Raw genomic sequence first — 12,290 nt, 5'->3', positions numbered from 1 at the left:
TATCTTCTTTCACTGCTTGAAGCTCCAGCAGGTTGATCTCATGCTGGCTCCACTCCATTTTCTTCAACCTAGATTAAAAAAAAAAAAAACCCAAATGAACCAGCCGTGTGTGAGAAGTTCCCTCTCTTCATTTATGTCTCCAGATGAAGATGATGAGAGGGACCTGGCCAAGCTGGAGGAGAAGGTGTGGGACCCCAACAGCTCACTAACGGAGAAACAGATCGACCAGTTTTTGGTCGTAGCTCGGTAAGTCGAAGCAGATGAGCTTTTTTATGGTTACACGGCACTCGTTTATCTACAGTTTTGCTTTGATATTAATAATTCTGGCTGTAAAACTTTTGACTATTTCTGCAATTGAGTACACTATTGATTATTCTACTAAGTCAACGGGAAATTTAAATTTTCTTCACTAAATAAATTAATATACAGGGAATCAAATAAAAAAGTACACATTTTTATTATTTTGCCCCTTAAAATTAGCATTTTTGATCAGTCTGCCTTAAAGAAATTGTATAAATTTAAGAAGAAAGGAAGGACTAAATGTTTATATGCTTTGAATTGTAGCAGTTTAAGTCACCCTCACATTAAAACAGTTCACTTTTTAATTAATCTCTCAATTTACATGATTTAGTAAAGTAATTCATTTATTAACCCCATTATCATCACTCATTAAATGTCACACTTGCTCCTTAAAAGGAAAAGAAGTACATTCTAATCAACGTGAACCCCTCTCCTTCTAAAATGTGCTGATTAAACTGTAGATTGTAGCTGTTCTCAGCTCCTGATGATCATTTTAAAACTTTTTTTTTTTTTACTTTTATAATTGGAGTTTCACTGGAAAAAAGCAGCGTTAAAGACCCTCTTCATTGAAAATTGTGTATTTGGTGTGTTTAACATCATGATGGTGGATATTTATAAAATAATTTAAGATTAAAACTGCATTTATGAGTATTTCTTTATTTAAATCTTTAAGAGTAGATTAAAACCAGATGTTTGAAAAAGCTGAGGTTTGTGCCGTAAGTGGGGCACATTCTCCTTTCTTCACTCTATTTCAGATGCATCCACTTATAGAGAAAAGACCCACTAGTGTCTTAATTTTTCTCATCTGAGCTGCCATTTTGCTCTAAACTGTATAGTTTTAGCTCCAATATTGTGCGCAGTTTTTTTTTTTTTTTTTTGCTTGTTTTTTGGCTGCACCAGCTAGCTCGGGGTTGTAAGATGCTATGAATGAGCGGGATAAAGTGTAAACAAAGGCTTGATGGGATATGAGCGGAGCTAACCTGTCTACCAACGGCCCCGCCCACAACTAAGGGCCGAATTTCCAATTAGTGTTCCCACTGGGTTGTTGAGAGCTCTTTTTGCGCGCTGTTGCGCGAGCTTATAGCCTCATGCTAACATTAGCAGCAAAAATGTAACAATGAGTAAAACTAGATTAATCCAGTCGTACAGATTTGAGCCATAATTCGTTACAGCACGAGTGTTGAACGCTCATCATGTCTCGCACACCTCAGCGTGGGCGGGGCAGGTAGCACGCAGGGGGAGGGGAGACTTTGACACGCCCATTTCAGTAGTTACGTCATTAGTCTGAGCATTTTTAAGCATTAGCTTCTGAGAGAAAGTAAGAAATACTCAGTTTTAATTGTAAATTATTTTATGTGGGTCCTCTAATATGAGAAAAATGCTACAAGAACATGTTAAAAACACCAGAAAATATTAAAATGCAGCAAACATTTCAAATGTGAAACTAAATTGTGAATATATTTTTTTCTTTTTTGTCTGTTTAAAGACTCACTCCTTTGAAAATTTGGTTTTGAACATCTTTTAGCTTTTTTCTGATGATGGAGAACATGTATAAAGAAAATTAAGATTAAAATTCAATATCAGAGGATTTCTATATTCAAACGGGGGGAAAAGAGCAAATTTTTGGCGTAGAAAATCAGCTTGGCCGGTCCGAACTGTACGGCTAAATAGCTCAGATATTGCTTGCCATTTTTGTAGCACCGGTAATGTTAGATTTGGAATGTGAGGGGCTGTAAGCTAGCAGGAGAGCATGTATACGGAGAACTCTCTTTTTATGAGTGACAGGGAGGAAAAGTGAGACTGTCCCGCTCACAACTCGGAGGCGAAAATCTAAAAATCTACTGCCGTTCTGCAGAAACTATATCCTAGATTTTGGCTAAAAACAGCATTATCATAATTAAAAGACCTCTGGAAACACGTAAAATATATCAAAAGATGATCAGAGTGGGTTTAAAATAAATAAAAAAAGCACACTTATTTATAAATGCTTCTCTTCTTGTTCCGTAGTGATGAATGCATACCTTGTTATCTGTGTCTTGCAGCTCAGTAGGTACGTTCGCCAGAGCGTTGGACTGCAGCAGCTCGGTGCGGCAGCCGAGCCTCCACATGAGCGCCGCTGCAGCTTCCAGAGACATCACGTTGGTGAGATCGACTTAAAATTTACTTCATAGTACACAAACACGAGCCCTAAAGGACTACTGCCAGTCTGTGCCTGCCTTATTTATGAAAGATGGATGAGACGCCTTTAAAGACGGACAAGATCTTTACATGAATGCTGCTGGAGTTAAGCAGCTTCAACGAGCTGACGCAGCTTTTTCTGTCTCGTCGATAGTTCCACGCCATGGACACCCTCCATGCCGCAGGCTACGACATGACCCGGGCCATCGCCGCGCTGGTGCCCCAGGGGGGGCCCGTCCTCTGCAGGGACGAGATGGAGGAGTGGAGCGCCTCGGAGGCGAATCTGTTTGAGGAGGCGCTGGAGAAATATGGCAAAGACTTCACGGATATCCAGCAAGATTTTGTACGTGTTGGGGGGGAAAAAAAGATGTTTTAGCGCACAAAACATATCTGAGCATTTATTCAGGAACTCAAATGCCACAGAGGCTGTCCTCTGTGGCATTTGAGTTCCTGAATAAATGCTTAAAGGACAGTCATGCTGTCAAAAATGGAACCGTCTGCATTGAAGCAGCTTTTCCCGCCGTAAATGTGGTCGTTTCACACCATGAGGAAGTCTGCCCCCTGGTGGCCAGCTCCTGACACTGCAGTTCATTCTTAAATCTGTTCAGTTCAGACAAGAAAACTACAAAATGGGTGGGGCGAGGAGTGAACGATGGTTTTCTTTCTCTTCCATTTTTGTTTTTTAAATAGTTTTTTTGGTATTTTTGTCTGTAGTTGCCCTGGAAGTCTCTGACGAGTATAATCGAGTATTACTACATGTGGAAGACCACGGACAGATATGTGCAGCAGGTAACTGTAGTTTCTACATTCTTTTAAACTCTTAAAAAATGATCACAATTAGACGGTTTTCTTATCACCCTGAAAGAGAAAAACAAATTAAAAGTTTTTGGTTTCTTTTGTTTTTCTTCAAACTTCTCCAGAAACGGCTAAAAGCAGCAGAAGCAGAGAGCAAGCTGAAACAAGTCTACATCCCCAACTAGTGAGTTTTCCATCAGAATTAAGAGGTTTTACTGTCAGACCTGTTTCATTTCTGTTGTTTGAGATGCAGATTTATTTATTTTTTTATCATTTAGCTGCAAAGCTCCACAAGCTCTATAGACGCAGCCAAAACATTTTATTTATGTAAAGCAAAATGAGGGAAAAAAAGGTTTAATGATAGACATGAAACAGTGCTTCTAAATTATAGTTTTTCTTCAAAACTGTCGAGTTTTCAGCGAAACTAAAGCAAAAACAAAAAGCATTTAATTGGACTATTTCCAGATGCACCCCAAACTTTGTAAAATCACAAAATAAATTATTTTACCTGGATATATTCAATGTTTGTCTTTTTACACAAATACATTTACGGGTTAAAACGCATAAAGGAACTCTTGAAGCTCATACAGATATATTTTAATTAGTTTCTATTACCTTTGCTCTTTTAATTTTTTGTGTTTTGATCTAAACATCTCACTTCTTATTAGTTTGGGGACATTTGGGGCATTTTTACTACAATTAGCTCTGTTAATTTTTGTTTACATTTTTTGTGGCAGTGCTTCAAATCCTTTGTTATTCCTCAGATATTTGTCATTATAAAACACAATAGTTCCACAATGAACCTGAAACTGTACAAAAATCTAAGTTGTAAATTTAGTCTTTTCTGATCTGCAAAAAAATGAAATCCAATAGTTTGTATGTTTTATAACACAAACCAAACTGTTAAAGATAAAATTAAACAGAATTAATTCACAAATAAAAGAAAAATTGATCAAACAAATCAGAAAAAATGTCTAAAAATAACAATGCATAGCTTATCTAAACTATAGACAAAGTTCCAACAGTTTAATGTGTTATAACTCTAGTTAAAAGCCCATCCAGTTAAAATTTTGAATGAAAACCAGCCCAATGGGGGACTGGTTTCATTCTTACATTTTTATTTTGTTTATTTATCCACACATTTGAACTGAAATGGGAGGATAAACCTCTTGAGATGTAACATCTCGTTTTCAAGAGGGTCCTCCAAACATCATTGTCAACAGCTGATATGATTGGTTAACTCACCACTACTGAAGGGTTAAGTCATCTGGACAGTTTGCTAAATTCTCGCTGTGTCTGAATTTCCTCACTACTCATCTAACCTCTAAAAGAGGATATAGCGCAAGACTATAGAGTACCCTGAAATGTATTGACATTACTTTTTCTTTTTTTCATTTTTTTTAAGGGAAGTAAGTTTTTTGGTGAAGTAAAAATTCAATAAAAATTAACATTTTTTAAAAACATTTTATGAATCCATTGTGTTCTGATGATGAAACCTGTGTCATTAAAAAAAAAAAAAAAGATTTTTTTTTAATGACAAATAGTTATATCACAATGCATTGTGGTCTGTCACTAACTCTGAACTTAAATAACTGTTAAATTCTAAATTACCTGACAAAAATCCAAAATTGATTTAAAAATAGCCAAATGCAACAAAAATATGTAATTACAAATCAATGCTGAAAGCTAAAAAACATTGTTTTATATTTAAACTGACAAACACTCAAATGGTAAATTAGCTAAAGTGCATCCCCCTTTTTTAGTCAGTTTTCTTTTGTGTGATCTTTTTATTTTGAAAGGTTTTGATTTTTAAGACTTTTATTATGAAATAAATAGGAAATGTTATTTTTTCCTCCTAAAAATCCTGGGTAATGAGTTTGAACTTTTACTGGTCTCTTCCGGTCTGATGTTGTCTCTCTGCTCGGCTCCCGTCAGCAACAAGCCCAACCCGAACCAGCTGAGCAACAACGTCAAGCCAGCTCTTCTGAACGGAGCGGTGGGTGGAGGCGTCCCGGGACCGCCGGGCTCGGCCCAGGTCCCCGGGCTGGGCAGAGCCTGTGAAAGCTGCTACAGTAAGTCACTCGGAACGTCGTGGTAGCTGCACCGTCTGTCTGCCCCTCATCAACGATGCAGCCTTCTGACAAACTGGAGATGGGAAAGAAATGAGCCCATCAGCCCTGAAGCGCTCAATTATTCTAACGTTTGTATTTAATTTACTGAGACATGATTAAGGTTTTCGCTCCTTCATGCTAATGTGTCTGTTAGACGGACTCTTGTTGTTCTTTTGGAGTCAGTTTTCTTTCAAATTCTTCTAACAAAACCTGAAAACTGACAAATATTTGCATTCATTCTCTGTTGATGGTTTAAGAAGCTCTTTAATAAAAATCGTGTCTTGTTTGTAGCCAACAGCTCTTACCAGTGGTACTCCTGGGGCCCCCCCAGCATGCAGTGCCGCCTGTGCGCTTCATGCTGGACCTACTGGAAGAAGTACGGAGGCCTGAAGATGCCGACGCGGCTGGAGGGGGAGAGGCCGGGACCCAACCGCAGCACCATGGTACCAACCCGCACTCACTGATGAGCGGATTCTAAACACAAACATGAGCGTTCAATCATAACATGTCCTGAGAACGAGTTCAGACTTGAGCAGGTTTGGAGGAGGTGAAGCTGGTTTGACAGAGGAAGAACGTCGCACAAAAACCCAGAGATTTATGTACAATTTACTGAGTGAACAGATCAATTATGAAAGTAAAAACATCTCTTTACATCAAGTGTGAAAAAAGAGACTTAAAAATAATTGGGGATGTTAAATTATTGTATTAATCACGATTAATTAATTGGATAAATTAGAAAAAAACGTTTTTTAGTAACGAAAAAGTCTTGTTAATCTTATTTTTTATTTTCTAACTATTGTCTTGTTCTCCAATAATAAAAATAAAGGTCCAACTTTTTTTTTATACTTTTTTATTTGCTGCAATGTCATGAATTTAAAGGAAAATAACTCAAAAAGAGTCTTTTTATACTATATTCCAAGACTCTATCAGAACAAATTTTCACTTTTTTTAACCTAACTATTAATACATCCTTCATTGTAATAAAATAGTAAAATGTGTTTTATTTAATTATCTCAACATTGAAGTGATTAAAATCCGGTTGACCTCTCTGCCCCCCCAGAGCCCCCACGGCCTCCCCATGCGGCACAGCGGCAGCCCCAAGTTTGCAGTGAAGACCCGGCAGGCGTTCTATCTGCAGACCACCGCGCTGACCCGGGTGGCCCGCCGCCTCTGCCAGGACATCATCCGGCCCCGATATTTGGCCCGACACCCCTACCTCCCTGTCAACACAGCGTCCATCAAAGCAGAATGTAAAGCCTTCATTTCATGCTTTAAATTAGCACTTTTTATCATAATTTTTTTGATATGAAGTTTTTTTTGTGCTCTGTAGGCGCACTACGGTTACCAGACAGGCCCAAAAAGCCTGCGCCACTGAAACCAGTGCAGCGTAAACCTCTGGAGTCTGTGGTCCGGTACTTAGGTGAGAATCCACCTCAGCTGCTGCTCTGACGTGTTTGGAGGACATCAGTCCAGCATCTGCTCCAAACACCATCCAGCAGTTTGGAGCTCAAGAAACGAGGAACTCGTTTTTTCTACATCTTTTTCAAACAGATTTTCTTTCATCTGACTAAAGAAGTGCTCAGAAATGCAAATTTAAGCTTGTTTTTTGTAAATTTATGTCTGAAAAATGCCACAAGAACATGTTTATTTCATCAGAGTGGGTCTTTAATCTGATGCAGTTCTGATTCTTTTTAAATACTATTAGTGATCCTAATTTAGCTGCATAGAATTTGATGTATTGGAGCATCAGATGTTCATCAGAGCTGCTAGAAGTTTTCTGAATTAGGAAAGTTAAAGTAAAACAACAAAAAATAAGGTTTTGTTTTATTTTTCTTAACCTCTAAACTCTTTCTTTCGTTCTCCAGAAGCACATCCCCGTCCTCCGAAGCCGGACCCTCCGGTCCGCGGTCCCTCCATCTCGACAGGCAGCTTGACGCCCATAAAGTCCTCCCCCATCCTGAACAACGGCTCCCCCACCATCCTGGGCAAACGCAGCTATGAGCAGCACAACGGGCTGGATGGTGAGCGCCCCCCGCAGACCGCCAGCAGCACTGCTACCTGTCGGCAGGTTCCTGGTTCTTCATCAGCACCAGTGTGGCAAAACGGTTTAAATTTTCCTCCAACTAGTTCTGGAGTTGCTCTTATTTTTGGGGGTTTTGTCCCAGTTTTCATTGGCTGCATCGTGATGGGGGGGTTGGAAGACGGGGAGAGGAGGGAGGTTGCTGGAGGATGGGATCAGCCTCGCTGTTTTAGCTGGAGGCTACGGCCTGCGTTGTTATGGTAACAGAGGAGTGGAGGAAGATGAGGCGGATGGAAGGATGGGAGGGGGCTTCTGCGAGGCCCCGTTGGAGGAGAGCGCCTCCTGGTCTCCGAGCCCACCCCAGGCGGGAGCTGGAATAATGCATCAGGAGCTGGACCTCTGCCAGACTCGCCGTCTGATCCGGGTCCCTGCAGCTCATCAAAGACGGCGCTCCAGCACCAGCGCAGACTCTGTTTGCTGTTGGAGATTTTGGCGACTGCAAACAGTTTTTGATGGGAGTCTTATGACCTGGAACGGGGAGGGGGGGTTCTTCAGCTTTTATTTTTCTGGTGCTCACTCAGAAATAGTTTTTAAAAACCTAAAAAAGTAAAGCGTCGATCCTGGAGATCAGCCCACTCCACTGCAGTGGGCTGCAGAACCAACAGAGTCCCAGCGGGTTTCAGCCGAGAGGATCTTAAACTGAGACTCCCAGAAACTTTAAATACTTGGAAAGGTTTAAATCTTTAAAAAAAAGCTATTTTACATGAGCTTTTAACTCATTTTTTGGTCTTAATCTTCTCCTCTTGCCCATAAAATTCTCCTGAATCCGTCATTTATCAGATAAAACAAAATAAATTACAGCAGAAAATGACTGTTTTGCCTTAAATCTGCTTTATTTAAACTCCCAGGTTGAATTTATTTAACTTTATTTGAAGATTTCACAATTTAATGAGTCTCTACTCCCAATGTAAATAAAACAAAGTTTAGACGGAAAATTTAGGAGCTAAACATTTACACAGAGTTTCTGCTTTCAGTTCCCTGAAAGCGGCTCTGTGGGGATTAAAACTCATAATCCGACCTCAGATTAGGATTCCTCCTCTGAGTTTGAGATTTATTTTTCCCTAAAAAAGATGCTTTATCAATTCTAAAAAGAAAGAAATGATTTTACACTTTTATAACTCACACATTTGACTTAGTGGCCTTTAAAAGTTCAATTAGACAAGATTTCTTTTTTTTTTTTTAGGGAAAAAAAAGACATCCGTGACTTGATATTTCAAAATTTAGGAATCATTTAAGGCATGATTTAAATGAAAATGCTGCTCGTTTTTTTTTTCTTTTTCTTTTTTTTTTTATACAGCTCTTCTATACAGATTTTATATTTATTCTCTAAATGCTGATTTATGAATCAATTTAGTAGAACGCTTATAAAAGCAGAGGCAAGGAAAGTGCTGAACATAAAATCAAAATCAGAATTACGTTTTATTTCCATGTCGTTTTCCCTTTTTTATTAGCGAGAGTTCGTTAAAATATTGTTTTTTTTTTTTCAGCAGACTGAGAATCAAACCAGCAAACAAATCAATGCATATTTAATAATATGGTCTTTTGATGAATGAATTGTATCTTATTTTATTTTACTTCACTCACAATTCAGACTGCAAAGTGACTCACGGTGAAATGAAATCAAACCAAATTTGACTGAATAAGATCAGATTTCATTTGAATCGACTTCATTTTAGCATTTAAAATAAGAAATAAAAAATCTGTTAATAGCTTTAACTTTAACTTCGTTCATTTACACATTGAAGTTGAGGAGAGTTTCACAATAAGACTTCACCAGCACGTTCTCTGCTGCAGATGTTTAAAAACCAGGTTTGTGTTCAGTCTTTGTGTTTGTCGCCCCCTGCTGGTGCAGGTTTAACACTTAAAGTCACTGAAACATTTAAGCTTTTTAAAAAATATATTTGTTGATTTCTATAATAAATTATTCATATTGATGTTTAATTTGATGGAACTTCATTTTTTACTATTCAAACTAAGAAACAATTAAAAAAAGAAAAGAACTAAGATAATTTTCTGTTTTATCTATACATATAAGCATAAAAAGGCGTAAAATGTTTTTAGAAACTTTCTGAAAATGTTCTTTTCTTATTTTTTAATCACCATCTTGTTGGTTTCTAAACTCAATTCTTGTTTTAATCTAATCTTTATTTCTTCAGACTTTATAAACTAAAATTAATAATCTCGGCTTCTCCTTTCACTGCCAGTTTTTCATTATTGAAATATTTTATTTTGGTAAATAGATGAAGTTGAACCACGAGGAGACGGACATTTTCCCCGTTCCTGTAGAATCTCTCATGCTGGCTTTCATTTGCAGGGAAGTCCAAAGGCCTGACTCCTCAGTGGGAAATCATGGCCAAACGGGTCAGCGATGCGAGCCGAGTGGCCGCCTCCCTGCAGGAGGAAGTTCACGAACTGGACTGAGTTTCTGCGAGAACGGCGTCGACCGCAAACACGAGTGAGGTGAGCCGTGAAGCACCACTGGGTTCTGTTTCCATTGGACTTCTGAGCTTATCATCACAGTTTTAGTTTCTGTTTTTTTGTAGGAAAAGTTTTGAGTACAATGAACAGAATTCTCTAACATTGATTTTGTACCTCAGAGTTCACATTCTGAGTCAATTTTTATTATAAGTTTTTGGTCATTTTTTAAATGGGTTTTACTTTGAAACCCTCAATATAGTCATAAATTATAAAACTATAATTTTGTATTTATTTTTTTAAATGCACTGATTTATGAAAAGATCTTAAAGGTTATTTTGAATTGATGAACTTAGTTGAAAATAATGGATCTAAACATTGGTTAATATGAATTTTTTCCTAAATCCTCGGCAGCCACTCTCTCATAATCATTCCAACATCGGTTAACACAACCAAAATTCATTCATATATAAGGCGCATTGTCATTTTTTTTATAGTTAAGGCTTTTAAGTTTGACTTGTAGTGCGAAAATATTATTTATACACACTTCCTCTGATATTGAAGCCATCGACCGTATAAGAGAACTGGACTGAGTGACTCCACCCCCGAGCATTTCTAACAGAAAATACTCAATGGCTCCAAGAATAAAAAAAAAAGTTTTCATATTTTTCATATATTTATAGTTATAAACTGACCAATCAGAGGCCTCAATCAAAGTACAAATGTTGTTGATTTGATTGACAGGTGACAGGTTTTTTTGTGGATGATGTCACACTCTTTCTGTCCAGTTGACGTATACAGTCAGTGATCTAAACCTGGAAAATTTTACTCCAGTGGCGTCCAATGATGTCACAGTTGGAGGCGATTGTGTCACAGCCCCAAATATCACGTTCTGAAACGCCGTGATCTGGCCCCGATCCAAAGGACGCCTGCGTCGACTTCTCCGTTTCCACGGCGATCGCTTACAGGACCAACAAACCTTCATCCTCTGCTGCTGGTGTGACGTCCAGCAGGAGGCCAAACTCACACAGTTCTCCCATGGTTTGTTTTCCAGACGTGCTTTTAACATTTGAAGGCAGCTGATGGGAGCTGGAGCAGCGAGGAGGAGACCGCATTGGCCACTTTTCTTCAGTCGGTCCGGTTCTGCTGGAGTCCATAATCGATCACTGGCGTCTCTCAGCGGACGAGCCCGACTGTACAGGACTGTGTTTATTATTTACATTTCTCGTTATTACTGTCTTTGTAATTATTGTTATTATTGTTATTATTTTTCTTTTTTTTTACCAATTATAACTCAGCTTATTGTTTGTCGATCAAATGATGAAACTTCTGAAGTTTTGGGTGGAAGGAGGGAAAGATGAGCCACTTGCATCGTCAGTTTTCTCTAAACCGTTGGAAAGGAGACGCACTTTTCCTTCAGCTCGTCCTTTGTTCGTCCGTTAGCGGAGGCGTCGTGAGCCGGTTCTGCTCTCCGGCCCGACAGGTTTAACTTATTGAAGGTGTTTTTTCTACCTTTTACACAGTTAATGCTTCAATTCTGTAATAAAAAAAAGAAAAAAAAAACAATCTAAAGGATCTTTCCCTCTCATTTTGGCGTCTCCGTACACGAGGAGGTGAAAGCTGTCAAAACTTTGCACTGATTGTTCCCTTTTTCCAGCTGGTGTTGGCCTGTTTTTCTTACTCCTCAGAGGTATGCAAACAGGGTATATGCAAATCACCGGAGACTTTTCATTCCTAATGGCTTTGTATGTTACCAGTATTAGATCAGATTTGATGCTCAACGGCAACATGTTTTGTAAGGAAACATCTGAAAAAACGAAGAAGCAGGAATACAGTCTGCTTTCATGTCCAGCTCCTTGTCAGTGTCTTTATTGGGTCTTTTTGTAAACCTTACGGTAAGTTTTCAACCGTTAACACGATCAATGTCATTCCAGTAGATTGTGAAGGAGAAAAGCAGCGCTTTTCTCCTTCACAATCTACTGGAATGACATTGATTGTGTTAACGGTTGAAAAGTTAAATCAAAGAACATTAACGGGTTAATTGAATTCTACGATCATGGCGCCATCAGACACTTGCGTGTAAGCGACTATTCCCAACAAAACGTCTATGGACGTTCAAAACTCATGTTCGTCCATCACTACGCACATTTTTAAGACACTATTTCGGCTCCACCTGTCCATGAAACATGTTGAAATTTGAATTATTTGGGCTGAAATTCCCTTTTCTCAGCTTCAGAGGAATTTTATTGTGTAGTTTGAAGAATGTGTTATTTTGCTGTTTGCCGGAAATTTCCCCGGTGTTAAAGGGTTAAAATCATTCCAAGGAATCTTTTATTTAGGGGTGTGAACATTAACGCATACGATTAAGTAAGGGATAATACCCGACGAAGTGTGCATTATGAGAAATTAAC

General features: G+C 38.6%; 1 protein-coding gene across 5 annotated transcripts in view; it reads left to right on the top strand.

Annotated features, from left to right (window-relative positions):
- mta1 (metastasis associated 1) overlaps positions 1-11,730 on the top strand; it is a 49,183-nt gene extending 37,453 nt beyond the window's left edge. For all 5 annotated transcript variants that reach the window (XM_024282476.2, XM_024282398.2, XM_024282166.2 and 2 more), the window contains 11 exons: positions 2,343-2,442; positions 2,633-2,821; positions 3,193-3,267; positions 3,399-3,457; positions 5,209-5,345; positions 5,676-5,827; positions 6,445-6,634; positions 6,715-6,804; positions 7,250-7,405; positions 9,779-9,924; positions 10,934-11,730. In XM_024282476.2, coding sequence (XP_024138244.1) covers positions 2,343-2,442; positions 2,633-2,821; positions 3,193-3,267; positions 3,399-3,457; positions 5,209-5,345; positions 5,676-5,827; positions 6,445-6,634; positions 6,715-6,804; positions 7,250-7,405; positions 9,779-9,885 — 1,255 coding nt within the window. In that variant the 3' untranslated portion in view covers positions 9,886-9,924; positions 10,934-11,730. The remainder of the gene's footprint in view (positions 1-2,342; positions 2,443-2,632; positions 2,822-3,192; positions 3,268-3,398; positions 3,458-5,208; positions 5,346-5,675; positions 5,828-6,444; positions 6,635-6,714; positions 6,805-7,249; positions 7,406-9,778; positions 9,925-10,933) is intronic.
- The last annotated feature ends 560 nt before the right edge of the window (positions 11,731-12,290 follow it).

Source organism: Oryzias melastigma, linkage group LG22, assembly GCF_002922805.2.
Source record: "Oryzias melastigma strain HK-1 linkage group LG22, ASM292280v2, whole genome shotgun sequence".
Lineage (NCBI taxonomy): Eukaryota > Metazoa > Chordata > Actinopteri > Beloniformes > Adrianichthyidae > Oryzias > Oryzias melastigma.
Note: the sequence above shows the minus strand (reverse complement) of the source record. Positions and strands in the feature narration are given on the sequence as shown.